Below are 17,079 nucleotides of genomic sequence, written 5' to 3' on the forward strand. Positions count from 1 at the left end.
CGGTGCCATACGAGCAAGAACAATCGAGCCCGGGAGCGTGTGCGGAAGAGGGGGGGGGGCCTTTGGCCAAGGGTGGTAGGCTGTACGTACTTCGAAGGGATAATTACAATAAGCAGCCCTCGCTGCCCTCACCTCGCCACTGGTCTAAGAAATCCACTGGCGTAATCTGCCTAAATTCGCGCGCGACTTCCGATTTGTCAGCGAGTGAGTTCCGACACGAGAGCCGATTTAAGATTAATCCACATCAAAAATATTAATTGCTGTATTTATTAGGTATATTACATATTTCTTATTTAATTAGGCTTTTTGAAAAAAAAAAAACTATCGCACCTTATTTAAATCCAAGGCAGAAAACTACATAAAATTTTAAACAAGTTTTAGAAAAACGTCGAAGTTGTTGATATAAGTAAATTAAGTAGAACTGCTTTCTGTAAATTAATGATGTTTATTCACTAATCAACTAAATTTAATTTGATCCTACACAGTGGACGCTGAAGAGGAACGTTTAAATATTCTTAAAATATCGTTCTGCTTATGCCTCGAGACATTACGTTAAATTCTAATTTGAGTTTCCATTAATGTACAGCACTTAGACTTAATTCACCCCCTATGTAAATTACCATCGTCTCCGCTCAGCGTACGCAAAACGCATCGGTCCCATATACTTTCCGTAACGAGCGTATCGCCGAGCGCGCGAACTTAACGGCGCGTCGCGCCGCGATAAAACATCGGCGAATTCGCGCGATTGAATTACAGTTTAATTAACTCGCGGGCAATTAAGGCCCGTTCCGCCGCGCGTCCCGACTCCCACCCTCCCTTCGCCTGCATCCCAGAAGAGCCGACACCATCCACCTATAACGAAACGGTTTTCGCTTTCCGTCCGAACCTCGTGCATCCGCCAGGTCGACCGTTTCGAGCAGCAAGTTTCGAGGGTACTCGCGATTTCATCGAAAACTTTTGCACCCCTCGATCGCTTCTTTTCTTTTTATCCTTCTATCCCTCCCCTCCCCTCCCCCCCCCTCGCATCCGCCGTTCTAACGACCTGCCAAAAGAGATTGAAGTACAAGCGCATGCATACCGGAAATCGAAAAGATAATGTCGCTGGCTAATTAAAAGGATCGAGTAAAGGCAATGTTTTAATTACTGATACTCTCTCGATAGCAAGTGCTTCGATACTTTAATTTTAACTCTAATTTATCCCTCCTATAAATGGAATTTAATTAAATCCTATTAATAATAGAAATACATACTTGCATTGTTTTCAAAGAAAAATAAAATATTTGATTATACTTGTACATATATTTACTCATAATAGTATATAATTATAATGAAGCAAAAAAGATATAATTTAAAAAGCCGTAATTTCCAAGGATAACAAGATTAATTTCTCTTACGTATAATACTTAAAATAGTTTTAAAAAATTACTGAAAAAATACATTTTTAATTTTTATTCATGATAGTTTGTATACTTTCATCAGTAGAAAATTGACTTACGATACAGCGAACACTTAGGTATAATGCGTAATAAATTTGTAAGCATTTTTACGAAAATGTGAGAACTCGTAATTTGAAAACGTTGTCTGTCGAGGCTTACGATAATCCCGGAACAAACGTTAACACGCCGTAGCACACGCATGCATCGTGGAAACATGTAGTCAGTATGCATGGTATACGCTTGGCCGACGGGAAGCCGTAACTGCCGCGTAGGCGGCCGATTTAACGACGAGTGAATAATTATGGGGGCTTTACGGTCCGATGCTGGGAGAGCCTCGGCGAATGGAGGAACGCTCGTTATATTTATGGGCCGACGATGACGGCAATTTCGACCGCGGAATCGACGGCGAAACTGTTGCACTGGACACATCTGTCGTCGTTGTGTTGCATCGCAAATTCACTGCAGTCCTCGTGCGACAGCAGCAACGAGAGCGCATCGAGTGTGTGCCGAGAGGATCATGTTCGTTCGCGTTTACGCTAAAACGTTATCCATATTTCCGGAGTCGAATGACAATTCGCCTCTCTACGCGAGAGACAAAATCATCTCTTGATCACGCGAGAAGGATAGCGATTGTTTAACGACATTATGCGTAAAGATGCATGCCGTGGCGCGATAACAATCGTCGAAGAATGCCGTTGTAGTCGTTAAACTTCCGGCGCCTCAAAGCGGCTCATCGTTCGAAGAGTTAAATTTCCTTAACGTCATCATTAATTTTCATGCTATGCACACCGTATAAATTAGTATTAAATTTTGTAACTCTCGTATTTTATCTCGAAATAAAGTCCTGAAAGATCGAACCTAAAAGCATTTTTTATTGCTTCATAAAAGATTAAGCAATTCTTTCTCTTTGACATAAAAATCAAAGTGACAAAAATATTTTAGATATGTATTTTTTACAAATGTAAAATCAATTTTTTTTAACTCCTCTGAACTCTATGTATGAGGGAGGGATATTATGCAAATATATATTTTATAATAAATATTAAAAAATTCTCATGTTTATGAATAAACGATAAAGTTCTCTTCTCTATTCAATACATTATAAATAAATATTATTAAAAAAGTTCTCAGTCTTTCCTGTATTTAATAATTTTTTTATATTATAAGATATAAATTTTCTTGAAATTGTAATATATTAAATTATGATGTTCTCAACATATTATCATGGAAACAGAGATATTGGATTTGGAATATGATAATTTTTTTTTTTTTATCTACATGAAATGTTTGGTAAATGTAAGTACCGGGTCCGAATGCATACCTCTCCGTCGTAATTAAGATTAAACCGAAGGTGGGAGCCAGGTAAGTTCGTTCCAGAGATGCGAACATTTATAATTAAATGGCGTTGTTACTTATTACATGGAAGTTCGCGAAGAAGCGGAATAGGGAGATTGTTAGAGAAGGTAGGCTGTGGTTACTCGGATAATCTCCTCTATAATGTAAGACGGTGAATGGAGCGCGCCTGGACGGGTACTAGCTTACACGTTCAAGGAAATGTATACTTACGGTTAGTTTCAAGTTTCAAATGAAAGAAAAATCACGTGAGTAAGGGCGAGTTCGTTAAACGGTAAAATAAAATATATCTTCCCAATTAATTGCAGTATGCAATGCAACGAGAAAAGACGACGATGTATTCGTAATATCGATGTGTCGTAAAATATTAAGAGGCAATGATATCTTTTCCTTGCGAGATGTATAGATGTTACAAGAAATTAATTATCGTTGCTTTACTCAACAATGAAAAATAAACAAAGGGAGAATTCGCTGTATCATGAAAACAAAAAAATGAATGAGTGATTGCTTGAAAATTATGGCGATATAAATATTGTTGCACTCGCGCACTTTCACACTCACGCGGGCATTTAAGAATTGGACAAATTTATTCGTAAAAAGGGGGACACGTTTGAGAAAGAGAACGATTAACATTTTACATAAAGAAGTACCCCCAAGCGGAACAGTAACGTCAAAATAACATTAAAATGAATCGTGTGATTAGTCGAGAAGTGATTTTTATTAATAATTTTTAAGTCATTTGATTAATGCCGAAATAACTTTTGATGTCATTATAATAACTTTTTCTTCTACTTGAGATGCGTCCGTTCGATTCGAAAACTCAACTTCGTATCACTACAGGGGCCCGTTGATAAACAAGCGATCTGTCGTTCCGCAGAAGCTTCGTGTCTATGTCTCGAGAACGGCTCGATCCCACTCGAGTCCGAGGGTCGTCTCACACAGACACAACAATATATGCATAAATGAAAAAGCGCCCATAATCGGATTAGCATTCGAATGGTCGATCTCGCTCGGCCAAAACGACATAAGTCAAAGCTCCGGTACAAAGGTCGATATCGAAGGGCAGGTGGCGGAAGGCGGAAGGGGGAGGTGCGCTTCGTAAGGGTGTCGAACGCCCAGGTCTCGTGACAAATAGAAGCTTTGTGCCGCGACAATGGGGAGTTTATTTCCGGGCCGGCTGGGGCTACAATGTAGGCACTATACTGTAATTAAATTCCCAAACCCAAGGATTCGGAGGTTATAGAGGACCAGAAGGATGGAGAGAAAGAGGAATCATGAAGGAGCGAGAGGAAGGGACGTGGGACGGCGTCAGGCGAGGGGTAGAACCTTAGCATATTGCATACTGACCGGTCCGGAACGCTTCGGGCTTTCTCGCGGCGGACGCCATATTGTGTTTGCCGTATGTTCCTTCCTACCTTCCTTCCTTCCTTTCCGCGCGCCCGCCTCGCGTCAAGATGAAACGAATTCCACCTACACGGCATATCTTCGTCAGGGGAGTTATCGTGGAATGATAAGTCTCGGACTGGCTTTTCAGTCTCTAAAAGCGGGGCTAAATCCGAACATCGCAAAACTTTAGGCAAGGGATGTGGTCCGGTAAACATCGCGAAATGTTTCTCGACTCACATCATTAAGCTAAGAACCACAGCTCAGTGAAGATGAATGTTTCGGTTTATATATATTCCTTTAATTAATAAATATAATAACAAGTTTAATTTATCATGCTAAAAATAACAGTTAAAAAAGTCGTGCTGTACTGCTGAACCAAACTTCGTAAATATTAAATGTGTAATGCTAACAAGCAACAAATCGAATTCGTCAGCTGAAAGTATCAGTTACAGCGGAAAGACAAATACTGAGGTGGCAGACTGGAGTAAATGTCGAAATATAAAGTCTCGGCAGATCCCGAAGCTTAGCATCAGCCTTGAGCTATAAGAGTAGAGAATACAGAATGGTGCTAGATGTTTCTTATCTCCGAGAAAGGGTGGACGAGTAATCTGTATTGGGAGCGCGGGTTAAAGTCTTATGTACTTCCGATACGAATTATAAGCGGAGGTGGTAAAGCACGGAATATAAAGCTTCGCAATCTCTGGAATGAAAAGTTTAATCCTAAGGAACCAGAGCTTTTAACACGAGTCTACACAAATGTTACGTCAAACAATTGAAAAAAAAAATTATAAAATACAATTAACTCGATTAATCGAAATGATATGTAAATTATTTGTTTTGAAAATAATGTAAGACAGATTTTTAAAAAATATTATTAGAGACATCAATTCGTCTGTACAATTTTAAACTCACAAAATAATTTTAAACAAATAAATTTATATTAAATGTTTAGAAAACAATGAAGTAAAGAATATTTTATTAAGTATTAAAAAATTATATAAAATTATGTAATATGTTTCTTGCAATATATTTTTTAAATCTGTCAAGATTTCAACTTTATTGACTTAGATCACTATTTTGTTCAACAAGGGTGGTATAATTTGGTATTAACGTTATCAAACGATTTGTATCTAGATTGAATAACTCTTCATCGCGATCTTACGATAGCTGTTGAAACAAATAGTTCACTGATAGAAGCCCGTGTAATTGCATCGATTACTTAGATAAACCAAGCTTCTCCGTTTCGGAGGGAGGAAAGAGAGTTAGCTGAGAAACGGAAGAGATGAAATCGACAAACAATCCCGCTAGACGATCCAGAAACTGTTGCGATGCAAAAGTGTTACGTGAAAAAAAGGACAGAAATAGAGAAGCCACTAGAGAAGCTTGCCGTTTTCCGATAACGTATTATTGCAAATCCCGTGACATATATGCTAACCCATCCGTTGTTACAATGACGCGCATGACGTACGCACGCAACACGTAACGATAAAGTCTACGATACATACTGTAGGGACGGATTCACAACGCATTTTATTATATACTAGACTAAATCATTTACTAAATTTTTATATCTATTATTATATTAAGATATAGTATACGATATAATATTCTCATTAGAGTAACTGCACAAATTTATTCTATTTCATTATTTTATTAATTAAACAATTTGCAATAACATGTCGCGTAAAAGTACGTAGAGAAAAGTACATACGGCAACATAGATGAAATGGTGAAAGTAAACTGAACAAAATTGCGTCAGAAGAAACGCAATAAACTTCTCACGCGCCAACAGCGCGTCACGTAGTTACGTTCCAACTTAAAACAACCCTTTCCGATCACGCAGCTTCTTAAGAAGGCGAACGGGATCAGGACCACGCGTCTTCGTAAAACGGGGATGGCGTTTTAATGCCGGGCAAACACACATATAGATCTCGAGCTGCCGAACGCGAGAGAGGACTTCAGATAGGACCTCAGGGGAAAGGCGGGAGAGACGGAGGGAAGTAGACGAAAACGTTCGTGCACGGCTTGTCAGGGCGGGGTTCGCTAAAATGAAAGTTGGAGCCACGGCTTGCCGCAGCAAATCCGGCTTGATTAAAACACCGTAGGAGGAATCCCTTACCCCTTTTACCCTTAGCCGCCAGCCACCACGGCCCTACCGCCGCGCCGCGCCGCCCCGTTTATTTCGACCGTCTTCGGTCGCCAAGGAGCGCGCCAACGTATAATCTTAATGCAGTCTTATACGAGGCGGAACGAGGCTATATTTCATTATAACCCCGCAGTCCTTCCGGAGCCCCTTGCGAACCCTTTCTATTTCTACTGGCTATAAGCGAGCGAGCGAGCGAGTGAACACGCGCGCGCGCGCGCGCGCAGGGCGACTGGGATTTCGCTCCAAGATATCATTTGGGACGTGGAACCAGGGGGATGCCGAGTAAGTATCGGAACGACGACATTGGCTAAAGTGCCTCCTTGAATTGCGCCTTCCCTAATCTTTTCTCTATTTCGTCGAAAAACTACACGGCCCCTTCTCGTAAGCGCGTCGCTGGAATTATGACCCATGATCGCGTTTGATATCAGAGAGACGTGAAGGGAAATTCAACGATCGATAAATGGGCCGTCATTCTTCATCCGTAAAAATATTGAATATAAAATAAAATGTAGCACTTTCATCAAAAAAATTGGAAAAACGAAAATAATTATCAATACGATGAATATTTTTTTCTTTCTCTCGTACACACTAATTAAAGTAATTTCTGTGGTCATTGTTGCCATAAAGAAATGTTTTAAAATACAATAAAAACAAACTAAATAATTAAAATATAAGAATAAATGCAAAATTTAAATGTAGATTATATTCAATATAGCAACTTTATTTATAGCCAATGTCAAAACTAAATTTATTAACTGTTACATTTGTTTCTATTTTTTTTATTTATTTAAGTATTATACAATCAGAAATACAGACTAAATTTTCATTAAACTCTTTTTTAACGAAAACATCCTTATTATAATAATTAATAATTTTGAAGGATTATTAATTTTGAAAATGCGATTAAAGAAGAAGAAAAAAGAATAAACAGCGTGGAAAGAATTATTTTACATTTTGAAAGGAACCAATGTCGATGAGAATAGCCAACAAACTTACCGAACATTGTGAGACAAGCGGAGACAAGGGGGTTTAAAGCTCGAGGGGTAAAAAGGGGGTGTATTTACGACGTTACAATACCCCACGGGCTAATCCTCGCCCGGAGCAGTACCTAGGCCGATCGACGCTTCTCCCTTCTTCAACGAACGCAATCACAACCTTCATTCAAGTACAGAGAAATCCGCCCGAAGTAAAACCATTTCTCTTCCTTGCGCAATCAAGCGGAAACTAAAGCGCAAAAAAGAGGCAATAATCGCGAGCGCTCAGCACTCAACAATGTTAGACGAGAGCATTTAACATAACATTACTATAATAGCGTTCCTATATTTTTATACATTTGAAATACACATCGATATATTTCACAGCCAATAATGCATTTTCAATTTCGTGCGCGTCAGATGTTGAATAAAATTCGTTTTTACAGCCATTCGAAGTGTACAGCGCGGCTCTTAAAAACTTGAACTTTTCTGCTAATATTCTTCGTGAATCAAACTTGGAGTTGACAACAAACCATTATTTTAAACATAATATTTAATTTCGAATAGATTTTATTCAACAAAATTTCATCTTGATTGTTATCAAAAAATTGTATTTTTTTAATTTAAAAAAAATCAATATTTTTTTAAGGATAACAAGAGAAAGAACATCCAATATCTAATATATCAATTATCTAAAAAATTTCATTTCTTTAATTACACTTAAACACACAAAAAATAAATTGTCCACTAGTGATCTCTTTATAACAAGAATTAAAAACCCTTACTCGTCAAGCACCATATCCCGGCTTGTCTTCCTTTCTCGAAGCCTAATTGACACAATTTTTATAAACTCCCCTCTAGGCATAAAGGGTGAAGTCTTCTTTTGTACTGCCGCTAACACCTTCAACCTCAGACCCTTCAGCAAATAAGAGTCGCTTTGTAGCTAAAGAGTACAACGATGTCGGTGCACATTTTCACGTAACAGGAAATATTGGAAATATGCACGGGAAAATATATTAAGAATTGTTTGAAATATATATATTTGCAAAATGTCATTTTAGAAAGATTCTCGGATCAAATTCTGACCCTAAACATCTCTCTCGATTACTGCATCCTAAAAAGCGATTTAAAAAAAAGTGTCACTAGGGAGCATCAGTGATCAAAATAATATTCCGGAAGCTTCTATTTTAAGCGGAATTTCGTCCCTTAAAGTAGCGCGTCTAATTTAAAAAATTGCCTCGCCCGACCGCCTCGTTACGGATGCCTGATAAAATTTTCAACTGAGAGTCACTGTCGTAAATATAGGTACAGGGGTGAAAACAGGGTGCACATTCCGAAGCCTTGGATCTGCGTATCCTCGCGCATTCATTCATAAAAATTCACTCAACCGCGTGGCTACTCCCACCGAGTGAATTGGAGGGTTCGTTCCAACCCCGATCAACGTGACAGCTCGACAAAGTTAAAGGGTACTCTGTCTCATCTTTTCAGATTCCCTCGAGAAAGTCGCTAACGTATCTTGCAAAATATAAAGAACATTGCCAGAGAGTACGACTGACAGCCGATCATGGAATATATAAGTATTCAAAAATGTATATTGAAAAATTAAATATTTATAAAATATTATAAAATTAAATATAAATATACAACAATATACATATATATATGAATGTTGTATTAAATTTTTCAATATACATTTCAATCCCTGTAAATATTTCGGCTCAAATAAATTATTCGGGAATAAAAATGACACATGGCACCAATCGACTTATACCCGTAAGAAATAAAACCGAATATTGTTTTACCGTAACACCGCATGTATGGAAGAGGAGAATCAGAGGTCGAAAAGAGGCAGACGTCCGTAAGTAATAAATACGCGTCCTTAAGCGGATTTGGGGCTGGCTTTCCGGTGTTTTAACACCGCGTTTTCCGACCTACCCTGAGATTAACGCGTGCCCAAACAGCATCTTATTTTGTATAAAATTACAGTAATTCTATTTTTTTTCTATTTTTTTATAAATCTATTTTAACTATATTTTCTTCATTATATAAACCAAATAGTACTTCAATATAATAATGTCAATTAATTAAATAAATAACGGGATGTCTATTATCTTAAAATTTAATGTTTTCAAAATTCCATCCTATCAAATATTCATTTTTATTTAAATACAATTACTTTCTTAATGCGAATCATTATCGTATCGAGAATATAAGAGATTATCTCGCGTACGTCGAAAGAATATTATATAGCGCAGGATAAGGGTTCGCCCTTAAGAGAAACGACTGCTCGTAATCGTAATCGTAACCGTAACGATCATGAAAGTTGAGGTGGCGGAGATTTCAACATTAATATTGCAACAGCACCAGCGTGCGAAGACCCGTAATGTTAATAAAAAAATCACCAGTGATTTCGAAATGACAGCCAGCCGTCGATTTCCCATAGCCAGAAAGGCCGGCTGATGGCGTTTTAACGTCACCGACCACTAAAAGCATTAAGGTCAATTTCGATAACTTCTGAGTGTCACTCGTTCCTATAAAAACATAAATAATATACGACCCCTAATCGCTACCCGTACCGTATGGTACGTTATATTATAAGGCGTGGATAATAGAACTTTTGACGGTACAAATTACGTTAAATGCGATCATTTCAAATATACTTTTGTAGTAAAAGAAAATGTACGTTTAACAAGAAAAGACAATATACTCCAATTAAATAAAGACGATTACCTGAAATTGGATATTTGAAGTTTTACATATTTTCTTAACTTTTATTTTTGGCAGAATTTATTAGAATAAGATTATACCATATTATATTAATTTGAAAAGTCTGCAATTATATTTATGTCAATTTTATTTTATATTTTAAAAAATAATTTAATATTTAATTTATTTGTAGTAATAGAAAATCAAGCTATATAATTAATATTTTATTGCTTGTTGCTTTCTATATATATCATAAGAAATTAAAAAATGATAAAGCTCAAATAAGAAATCGACTCCAAACTCGAGAAAATTGCTGGTGGCACCCTCTGTCCCACTACCTGTAAACTTCATCATCCCTACGAATTCTATTGATCGATTTTCAAATTTCTAATCTATTACGTTTGTTTTCTCTTTCATATACAAAATAACCTCTATATATTTTAATAATTGTACCTTAAATTTTAATATAGAATAATTATATATATTCAAAATATTTTTATAATTATATTTTACATAGCTCTATACAAGTTATTAAAATTATTTATTTTATCCTAACAATGCAGCTACAATGATTTGTGGCAAGAATGGTTTCTCTCCTAGCTTCAATCTGAACAAGGACTTTATCTTATTCAAGACCGAGCAAAGCAACCCCTCAATCTCCTTCCCCTGATCCTTGCCGACGGCTAAATAGCTAACTTCGCGCAACTATCCCAATAGATTATGATTATTGTGGAGGAAAGCTCTGATTTATGCAATTATCATAAATTTAGTCCCCGCCCAACACCTTGCGTATGCTCAAGACGCTTCTGCCGTACCTCCATTCACAGGATTTCAATAGCAAATTATACGCCCGTAAAGCACCCATCCCTATTTTCGCGGGAGACCTCTCGCAATTATGTTCAATGTTCTGAGCATCGGTGTCATTTATGCGTTCCACTATAGTTTAAATAATAATTCAATTATTATTTAAATCAAAAATTAAACATTATTATTCTGTGACTAAAATTTTTATAATTACTCAATTAAATTAATAATAATTCTAAGTAATACAATTTTTTGTTTTTATTTGTAATTTAAATATAGGCAATAAGAAGCCCTTAAAGAATTATTAAAATCATATTTATTTTTATAAATAAAATAAATTGTAAATATATTTTCATGATTACCGATACTATGGCGTTAAAGAAGAACTCTACTTCGTCGGCAATAGCTTTCACCTTATCGATTGAAACGCAGTCGAGAAATGTTTTCAGCTTAGTCAGCATAGAATAACTGAGAATATCTTGTTTATCGGCCGATAGTAAAATTCTAAGTAAAGTCGGTAATTACTTGAGATAACAATATATTATTCTATTTCTATTTTAAAATAAAAAAAATATATTTTTTAAAAAATTATTTAAAATTGTTTCATAAAATAATAAAAAATAAACAATTATTATTAATAAAGAAATATAAAAATTATGTGGTACAAATCTAAAGATTTATATATCTAATATAACGCATCGATATTCAATAGTAATCACATACAAGAATAATTACAATGTTCTAATATTGATGTATAAAATTAAAAATTTCAAGAGAACGTTTAATAGATATTATAGATATTTTATAGAAAATATATAAAGATAAATCAATTATACGATAACAGTTATATTAAATTATAATGTTACAGAAATTAATATAGATATAGCTATATTTTACAAATTTGAATAAAAATAATCAAAATCTCATACATTTATGTACTTTGTATATAATAAAGAACTGTAATTATAAATGTAACAATAATATTAAATATTTTAAAATGTTTAATTATATTTTAATATTAATAAATTTTCTAATTTTCTTTAAATAATTTTTTTTATCTTTCTTGCTGCAAAATAATACATAAAATTATCACCGCTGTATAATAAACGTTAATTTAATTACAATTTTTTAAAAATTTAGATAATGATTTTTTATTTTAAAATAGATAATAGAAAAATTGTATTATATAAATTGTGTAGTAATTTTATTTACTTACATTTATCTCTATAATGAAATTAGTTTCGGCTCAACTAATAAGCATAAGATTAAAAAAACACTTTTAGCGAAAATACAAAACCGCCAATATGGCTGTCATAAAACTAAAAATTATCTCTTCCACTGTACGTCACAGATTCAAGCTTGCGTCGACATTTATACGAGTAATAACAATGCCCCACGTACGAAATGATCAATAAAAAAAGCTACCGTGACAATGTGAAACGTCAGCGGTTTATGCCGTTACAATCGTTTCGTTTTACGTTCCTCGCAGATCTCATCTTTTTACATTGCGGCTTCATTTCGCAATTCTTTCTAATAGGTACAAAACAGAAAAATTTAAAGACAACGTTGTATAAAATATTATTATTCTCTGTAGGAATAACAATTCAAATTGAATAACTACATAATCGTGATAAAAACTATTTCCTTGTTTCAATTTTAATTTTTTCGAAGTTCTTTAAATACTATTGCAATTATAACATACATTCATTTTCCTATCCTTTGTATATTTCGCAATATAAAGAAAACTACTAAGGGATCGTAAAGACAGATCGGTAACGCTCATAAAAAACAGAGCGATAATGCATAAAAGATATTTCACGGCGTCGCAGAAAGAAATTCTTTGGAGAGGATCGCTTAATATTCCTTAACTCGATATGCTCGACAAGCTAATACCTGAACGATTATTCTCCGCGCGGGATAATAATCATGTCGCCCTTAAAAAGTAGGACGATCTTTTTCTTCGACGTTCTATTATTAAGCACGATCATTTGTACGGTTTTAGAATATCACCGACGTCGCCTCAGACGTGACACGATGTCGCCTGTCTGTGTGCGCGAATTATACGTGCGGATTTCAAAGAGATTGCATGCTACTTCTACGATTGTCGTCGCGGATTATCCGCGGATTATTCGTGTACCACTTACCTTTTTTGGCGAGGGATGCAACACGGTCACCGGAACTTGGCGAGGGGTTGGCATGGACGGTGGCAGTTGAGCTGGCTCCTTCACGGGAAACCGTGATAATTTCGACTCCCGGTTCGATGGTAACTCGAGCAGATGCTGTATCGAGTGATTCTGTCTCGTTTTCCTGGACGCCATTCTATGAACAAATAAATCCGTTTTTCATAATATTAGCTCCAATTTGATTATACAGTCGTCGGTATAGAAAAATGGAGAAGTTTCGTCGAATTTCGCATGGAATATTTTTGATTTTTGTTGTGAATAATTAAACAGAAATCTAGCATTGTCATTTGTAGTTATTTCTACGGAACTCGTGACTCTATGTATTGCTTTTTTTATCGTTTCGGAAAAAATTCAGTGAATATTATTACTCTGTATTTCACCAAAGAAAAATATTTCCCCCAAAAATACACGATTTTTAATTAAAATGTGTCATATTGATTCGTTGGAAACCATCATTGTACGAATTTTATTTATAAGTATCGAGGATATTGTGAAATACAAACACGTTACTGTAATCACGCGACCAAGCTGAACGATAGCCCCATGTGCGTAGATACCTTTTTCCAAGCGCGCGGAGGCACTGGATATCGGATAAAACTTTCGCATTTAACTTTTCCGTCCTGCTGAGGGGAAACGACCAACAAAGCTCATCACCGGAAAGTTTTCCGAGACAAGGACGGGTAACGCGACTCGAAAGGGAGACAGAGCTCGAGGCGCGCATGCTCTCACCACTACACAGTCGCGGCCGTGATTGCACTAACATCCAAACTCAGATTATCCAAATATCGGACGTCCGGACTTCCGTGATTGTTAGATAAGCCACCACAAAATTGTCGACTGTTTTACAGAATATGAAATACCGGTGAGTAGAATTATAATATCTATATAAGATACGATCGAAATTATCCATACAATTAACAAGTTATCAATAATTATACAATTAAATGTAAAAATAACCTTGCTTATTATTTCAAGCTACATTTTTATGATTTCTTATTCTTAATTTTCTTTATACTCCTAATATTCTTTTCAGATATGACAAATCTAAGTAAATTTGATTAAACTTTACATTTTTTATTCTCGAGAAAGTATATTTGATAGAGATTCGTGAAAAAAAAATCGTTCCAGGACAGGCTCGCATAGGTTCCGTAAAATCCACGCGTAGAACACATCTCCGACCTCGCGTACGCGGGGATGTGGTAGCTCACCCCTAGCCGTCGCGAAAGTTTGTTCTCCCTCGCGTGTTTACGCACGCGCCGCATCGCGTGTGCGCACTCACACACACACACACACACACACACGCGCGCGCACACGCACACGCACGTAGATACATTTTGCTGGTTGCAAGCTGCAAATACGGTATAAGCGTCAACAAGGATTACGACCGTGACCTTACCGATCAAATTCTCGGCGAAAAAGAACGAGGATGTCCTTTCAACTAAGATTACCGAAACCGTAATTATAGTATATATTACATAGGATAACAACACAAAATTAACAACTGTTAATTAGATTACTTCTCGACCTTTACATGCAGCTTGTTACAAAACCGCGCCCATTTATATATACGTATAGCGCGCTTTTATATCTTTTTCTGAACATTTACTCTAGTTATATAATAAAATCAAAAAATTGATTACTACTTAGGACAACGGAATTTCGAGTCTTCAATATATAATCGATTCACTTATTATCGATATAGCATAATTTAAAACTACGGAAACATTTCGAATGATGCCCGCATGCTTTCAATTCATTTTTTTTAGCTTAATAGATAAGAATATATAACAGAGAATATCACAGTTATGAAATGGATACAGTGAATATGTTGGGATTAATTTTGATACAATTCAAAGTAGATACGTTGCAAATATTATCGGCTTTGATCAACGAGTCGCAACGACCGTTCGTACTGATAGATTAGACGCATTCAGCCATAATGTATATACATAACTCTAATTAACCGTCCTTGATATGTGAAATTATCGACATTGCTTAAATAAATAAAAAAATTTCTAAATAGTATTTATAATGTGTCCAAATTAATGATATATTAAGGTCACACATCCATATTTAATTAATTCATTTTACGTATATTCTTTACGTATATTTTTTACGTATATTCTTACAATGTACTATAAGTCTTTACTCTATAATTTCTAATTTAAAATACGTTAAGTTTCTTATCAAAAATAAATTGCATGAAATTATATTGAAGCATTAAAGTTTTATTATATAATTTTATGATTTGCAGTCACCGACTTTTAATTTGCTCTGTTCTTGCGATGTTCTTGCGAAAAAATGTTTGATGATTTCGAAAGATTCACATATCCGATTACCGTTGCGTGATCCAAGATTCCTATTCATATAGATGAATTCATGAATTATCTACGATCTTTCAATAAAAAATTCACTATATCTACAATAAATCACACGAATAAGTAGATTTTTGCAAGACGATATCTCAACTCTTTCCGCTTCTTCCTATTTCCTCTCAATCGATTTGCCATAAACGTGCATCGCCTGTTACGATCGTACTCTTCTGAACTTCAACCGAATTGGAACGCGACCCGAGAATTAAATAAAGTGTGATCGATCACATCCGCAATGGATTCGCTTAGCATATTTTACACGACACGTCACGTCGTAACAGTCTATTTTAATATGTATTTAAACATAAAACTTTTAATAATATGTTAAATGTTACGTTTTTATAAGACACAAAAGATGTTTTTAAGCTAACAAACTTTATTATCAACTTTTGGCTAACGTAAAATTAATTTTTGCCTGGCAAAAATATTATACAAATTATTATTTGTAAATTTTCAATATTACATATTATTCCAACTTATCAAAAGTTATGAATTTCTTAAAAAGTACAATTTACTTAGAATATCATTATCTTTAATTAGAATTTTATTATTTTTTTAAGAAATCTAAAATTTTATTCTTATATGTATCAAGATTTTTATTTTTTATGCTTATAATTTAAACATTAATTCTTCAAAAAATATTATATAATATTATTGTACATATAATAATCTAGAATATCACAGTAAAATTACATACAGCAAATGACTAATTCAACATAACTTTAATATATGAGATAAATTTAATAAACTACTAATGTCTATATGGCAGACGTAGACAATAATAGAATATTAATTAATTAAACAATTACATAACTTTGACCATTTAAAGGATAATATAAAGATAAATAAATTTAATCAAAAGTACATTTCAATTATATTGGACTATATGTTACAAATTAATAAATGTTGGAATTTACAATTAAATGATTTGTCTTTTGTAGCGTTCCGTTTCTTCTTGTGCCACGTTCCAATCCGAATCAAGTAATCAAATCACACTATCTTTTCGCGTTTTAGATCAGTTAGCAAAAGCAAAAGCAAAGCAGAAAAGAAGGGGCACAAGGAGAAGAAAAAGAGAAGAAGGAGGATACGTATTTCAGTCATCCGACCAACTTTTGCAAGTTTAATGCCCGGGCGCTCAAGTAATTTAACACGACGAAATTAACTTTTCAGTTTTACCAAAGTTTCCTGGCAACTTAACCGCGTCTCCACCCCCTTCTCGCTCCTTTCACATCGTCCCGCGCTCCCCATTCCTCCGGAATCCACTTCCCTACTACCCCTTCAAACTAACACGAAGAGCCGGGACCAACTTTTAAAGCGCTCGTCGTGGTAACAACTGCGTAGCGCAGCGCTCGCTCCGCCGAACTATAATTCCACCCTTAAGACCCGAAGTTTACGACGTAAACTTCCCCACCCTCGTCGTCGCGCCGTGGTGGGCTGACGCCGATGCTGCAAGTCTGAGAGTGAGAGGTCGAGACTGGGAATGGTTATCGAAATCATTATCAACCAAATGTTCATGCTATCAGTAAAAAATTCATAACCGTTAAATTTTATATAGCGCGTTTTCAAAAAAATTAACGTATTATTGGAGCCAAAGTATCTATAATTTACAGCAAATACTATAAAAATAAATATGCTTATTAAATATTAAATTTGTACCATCTGTGCAAACACATTATTACGATAAAATGTATCAGAAAATTCGTTCTATTTATATAATTT

The 17,079-nt window shown here is 35.2% G+C and overlaps 1 protein-coding gene across 11 annotated transcripts in view; it reads right to left on the reverse strand.

Moving 5' to 3' along the window:
- Window positions 1-17,079, reverse strand: part of LOC105838488 (homeobox protein 5) — a 289,536-nt gene that overhangs the window by 259,295 nt on the left and 13,162 nt on the right. For 5 of the 11 annotated variants that reach the window (XM_036284297.1, XM_036284296.1, XM_036284295.1 and 2 more), the window contains exons 1-2: window positions 13,546-13,777; window positions 12,950-13,124 (exon numbers count right to left, since the gene is read on the reverse strand). In XM_036284297.1, the coding sequence (XP_036140190.1) occupies window positions 12,950-13,124; window positions 13,546-13,751 (381 nt within the window). In that variant the 5' untranslated portion in view covers window positions 13,752-13,777. Of the gene's footprint in view, window positions 1-12,949; window positions 13,125-13,545; window positions 14,048-17,079 lie in introns of those variants that run through there. The other 6 variants (XM_036284302.1, XM_036284303.1, XM_036284301.1 and 3 more) reach the window with 2 other exon arrangements.

This window comes from Monomorium pharaonis, chromosome 3, assembly GCF_013373865.1.
Source record: "Monomorium pharaonis isolate MP-MQ-018 chromosome 3, ASM1337386v2, whole genome shotgun sequence".
Taxonomy (NCBI): Eukaryota; Metazoa; Arthropoda; class Insecta; order Hymenoptera; family Formicidae; genus Monomorium; species Monomorium pharaonis.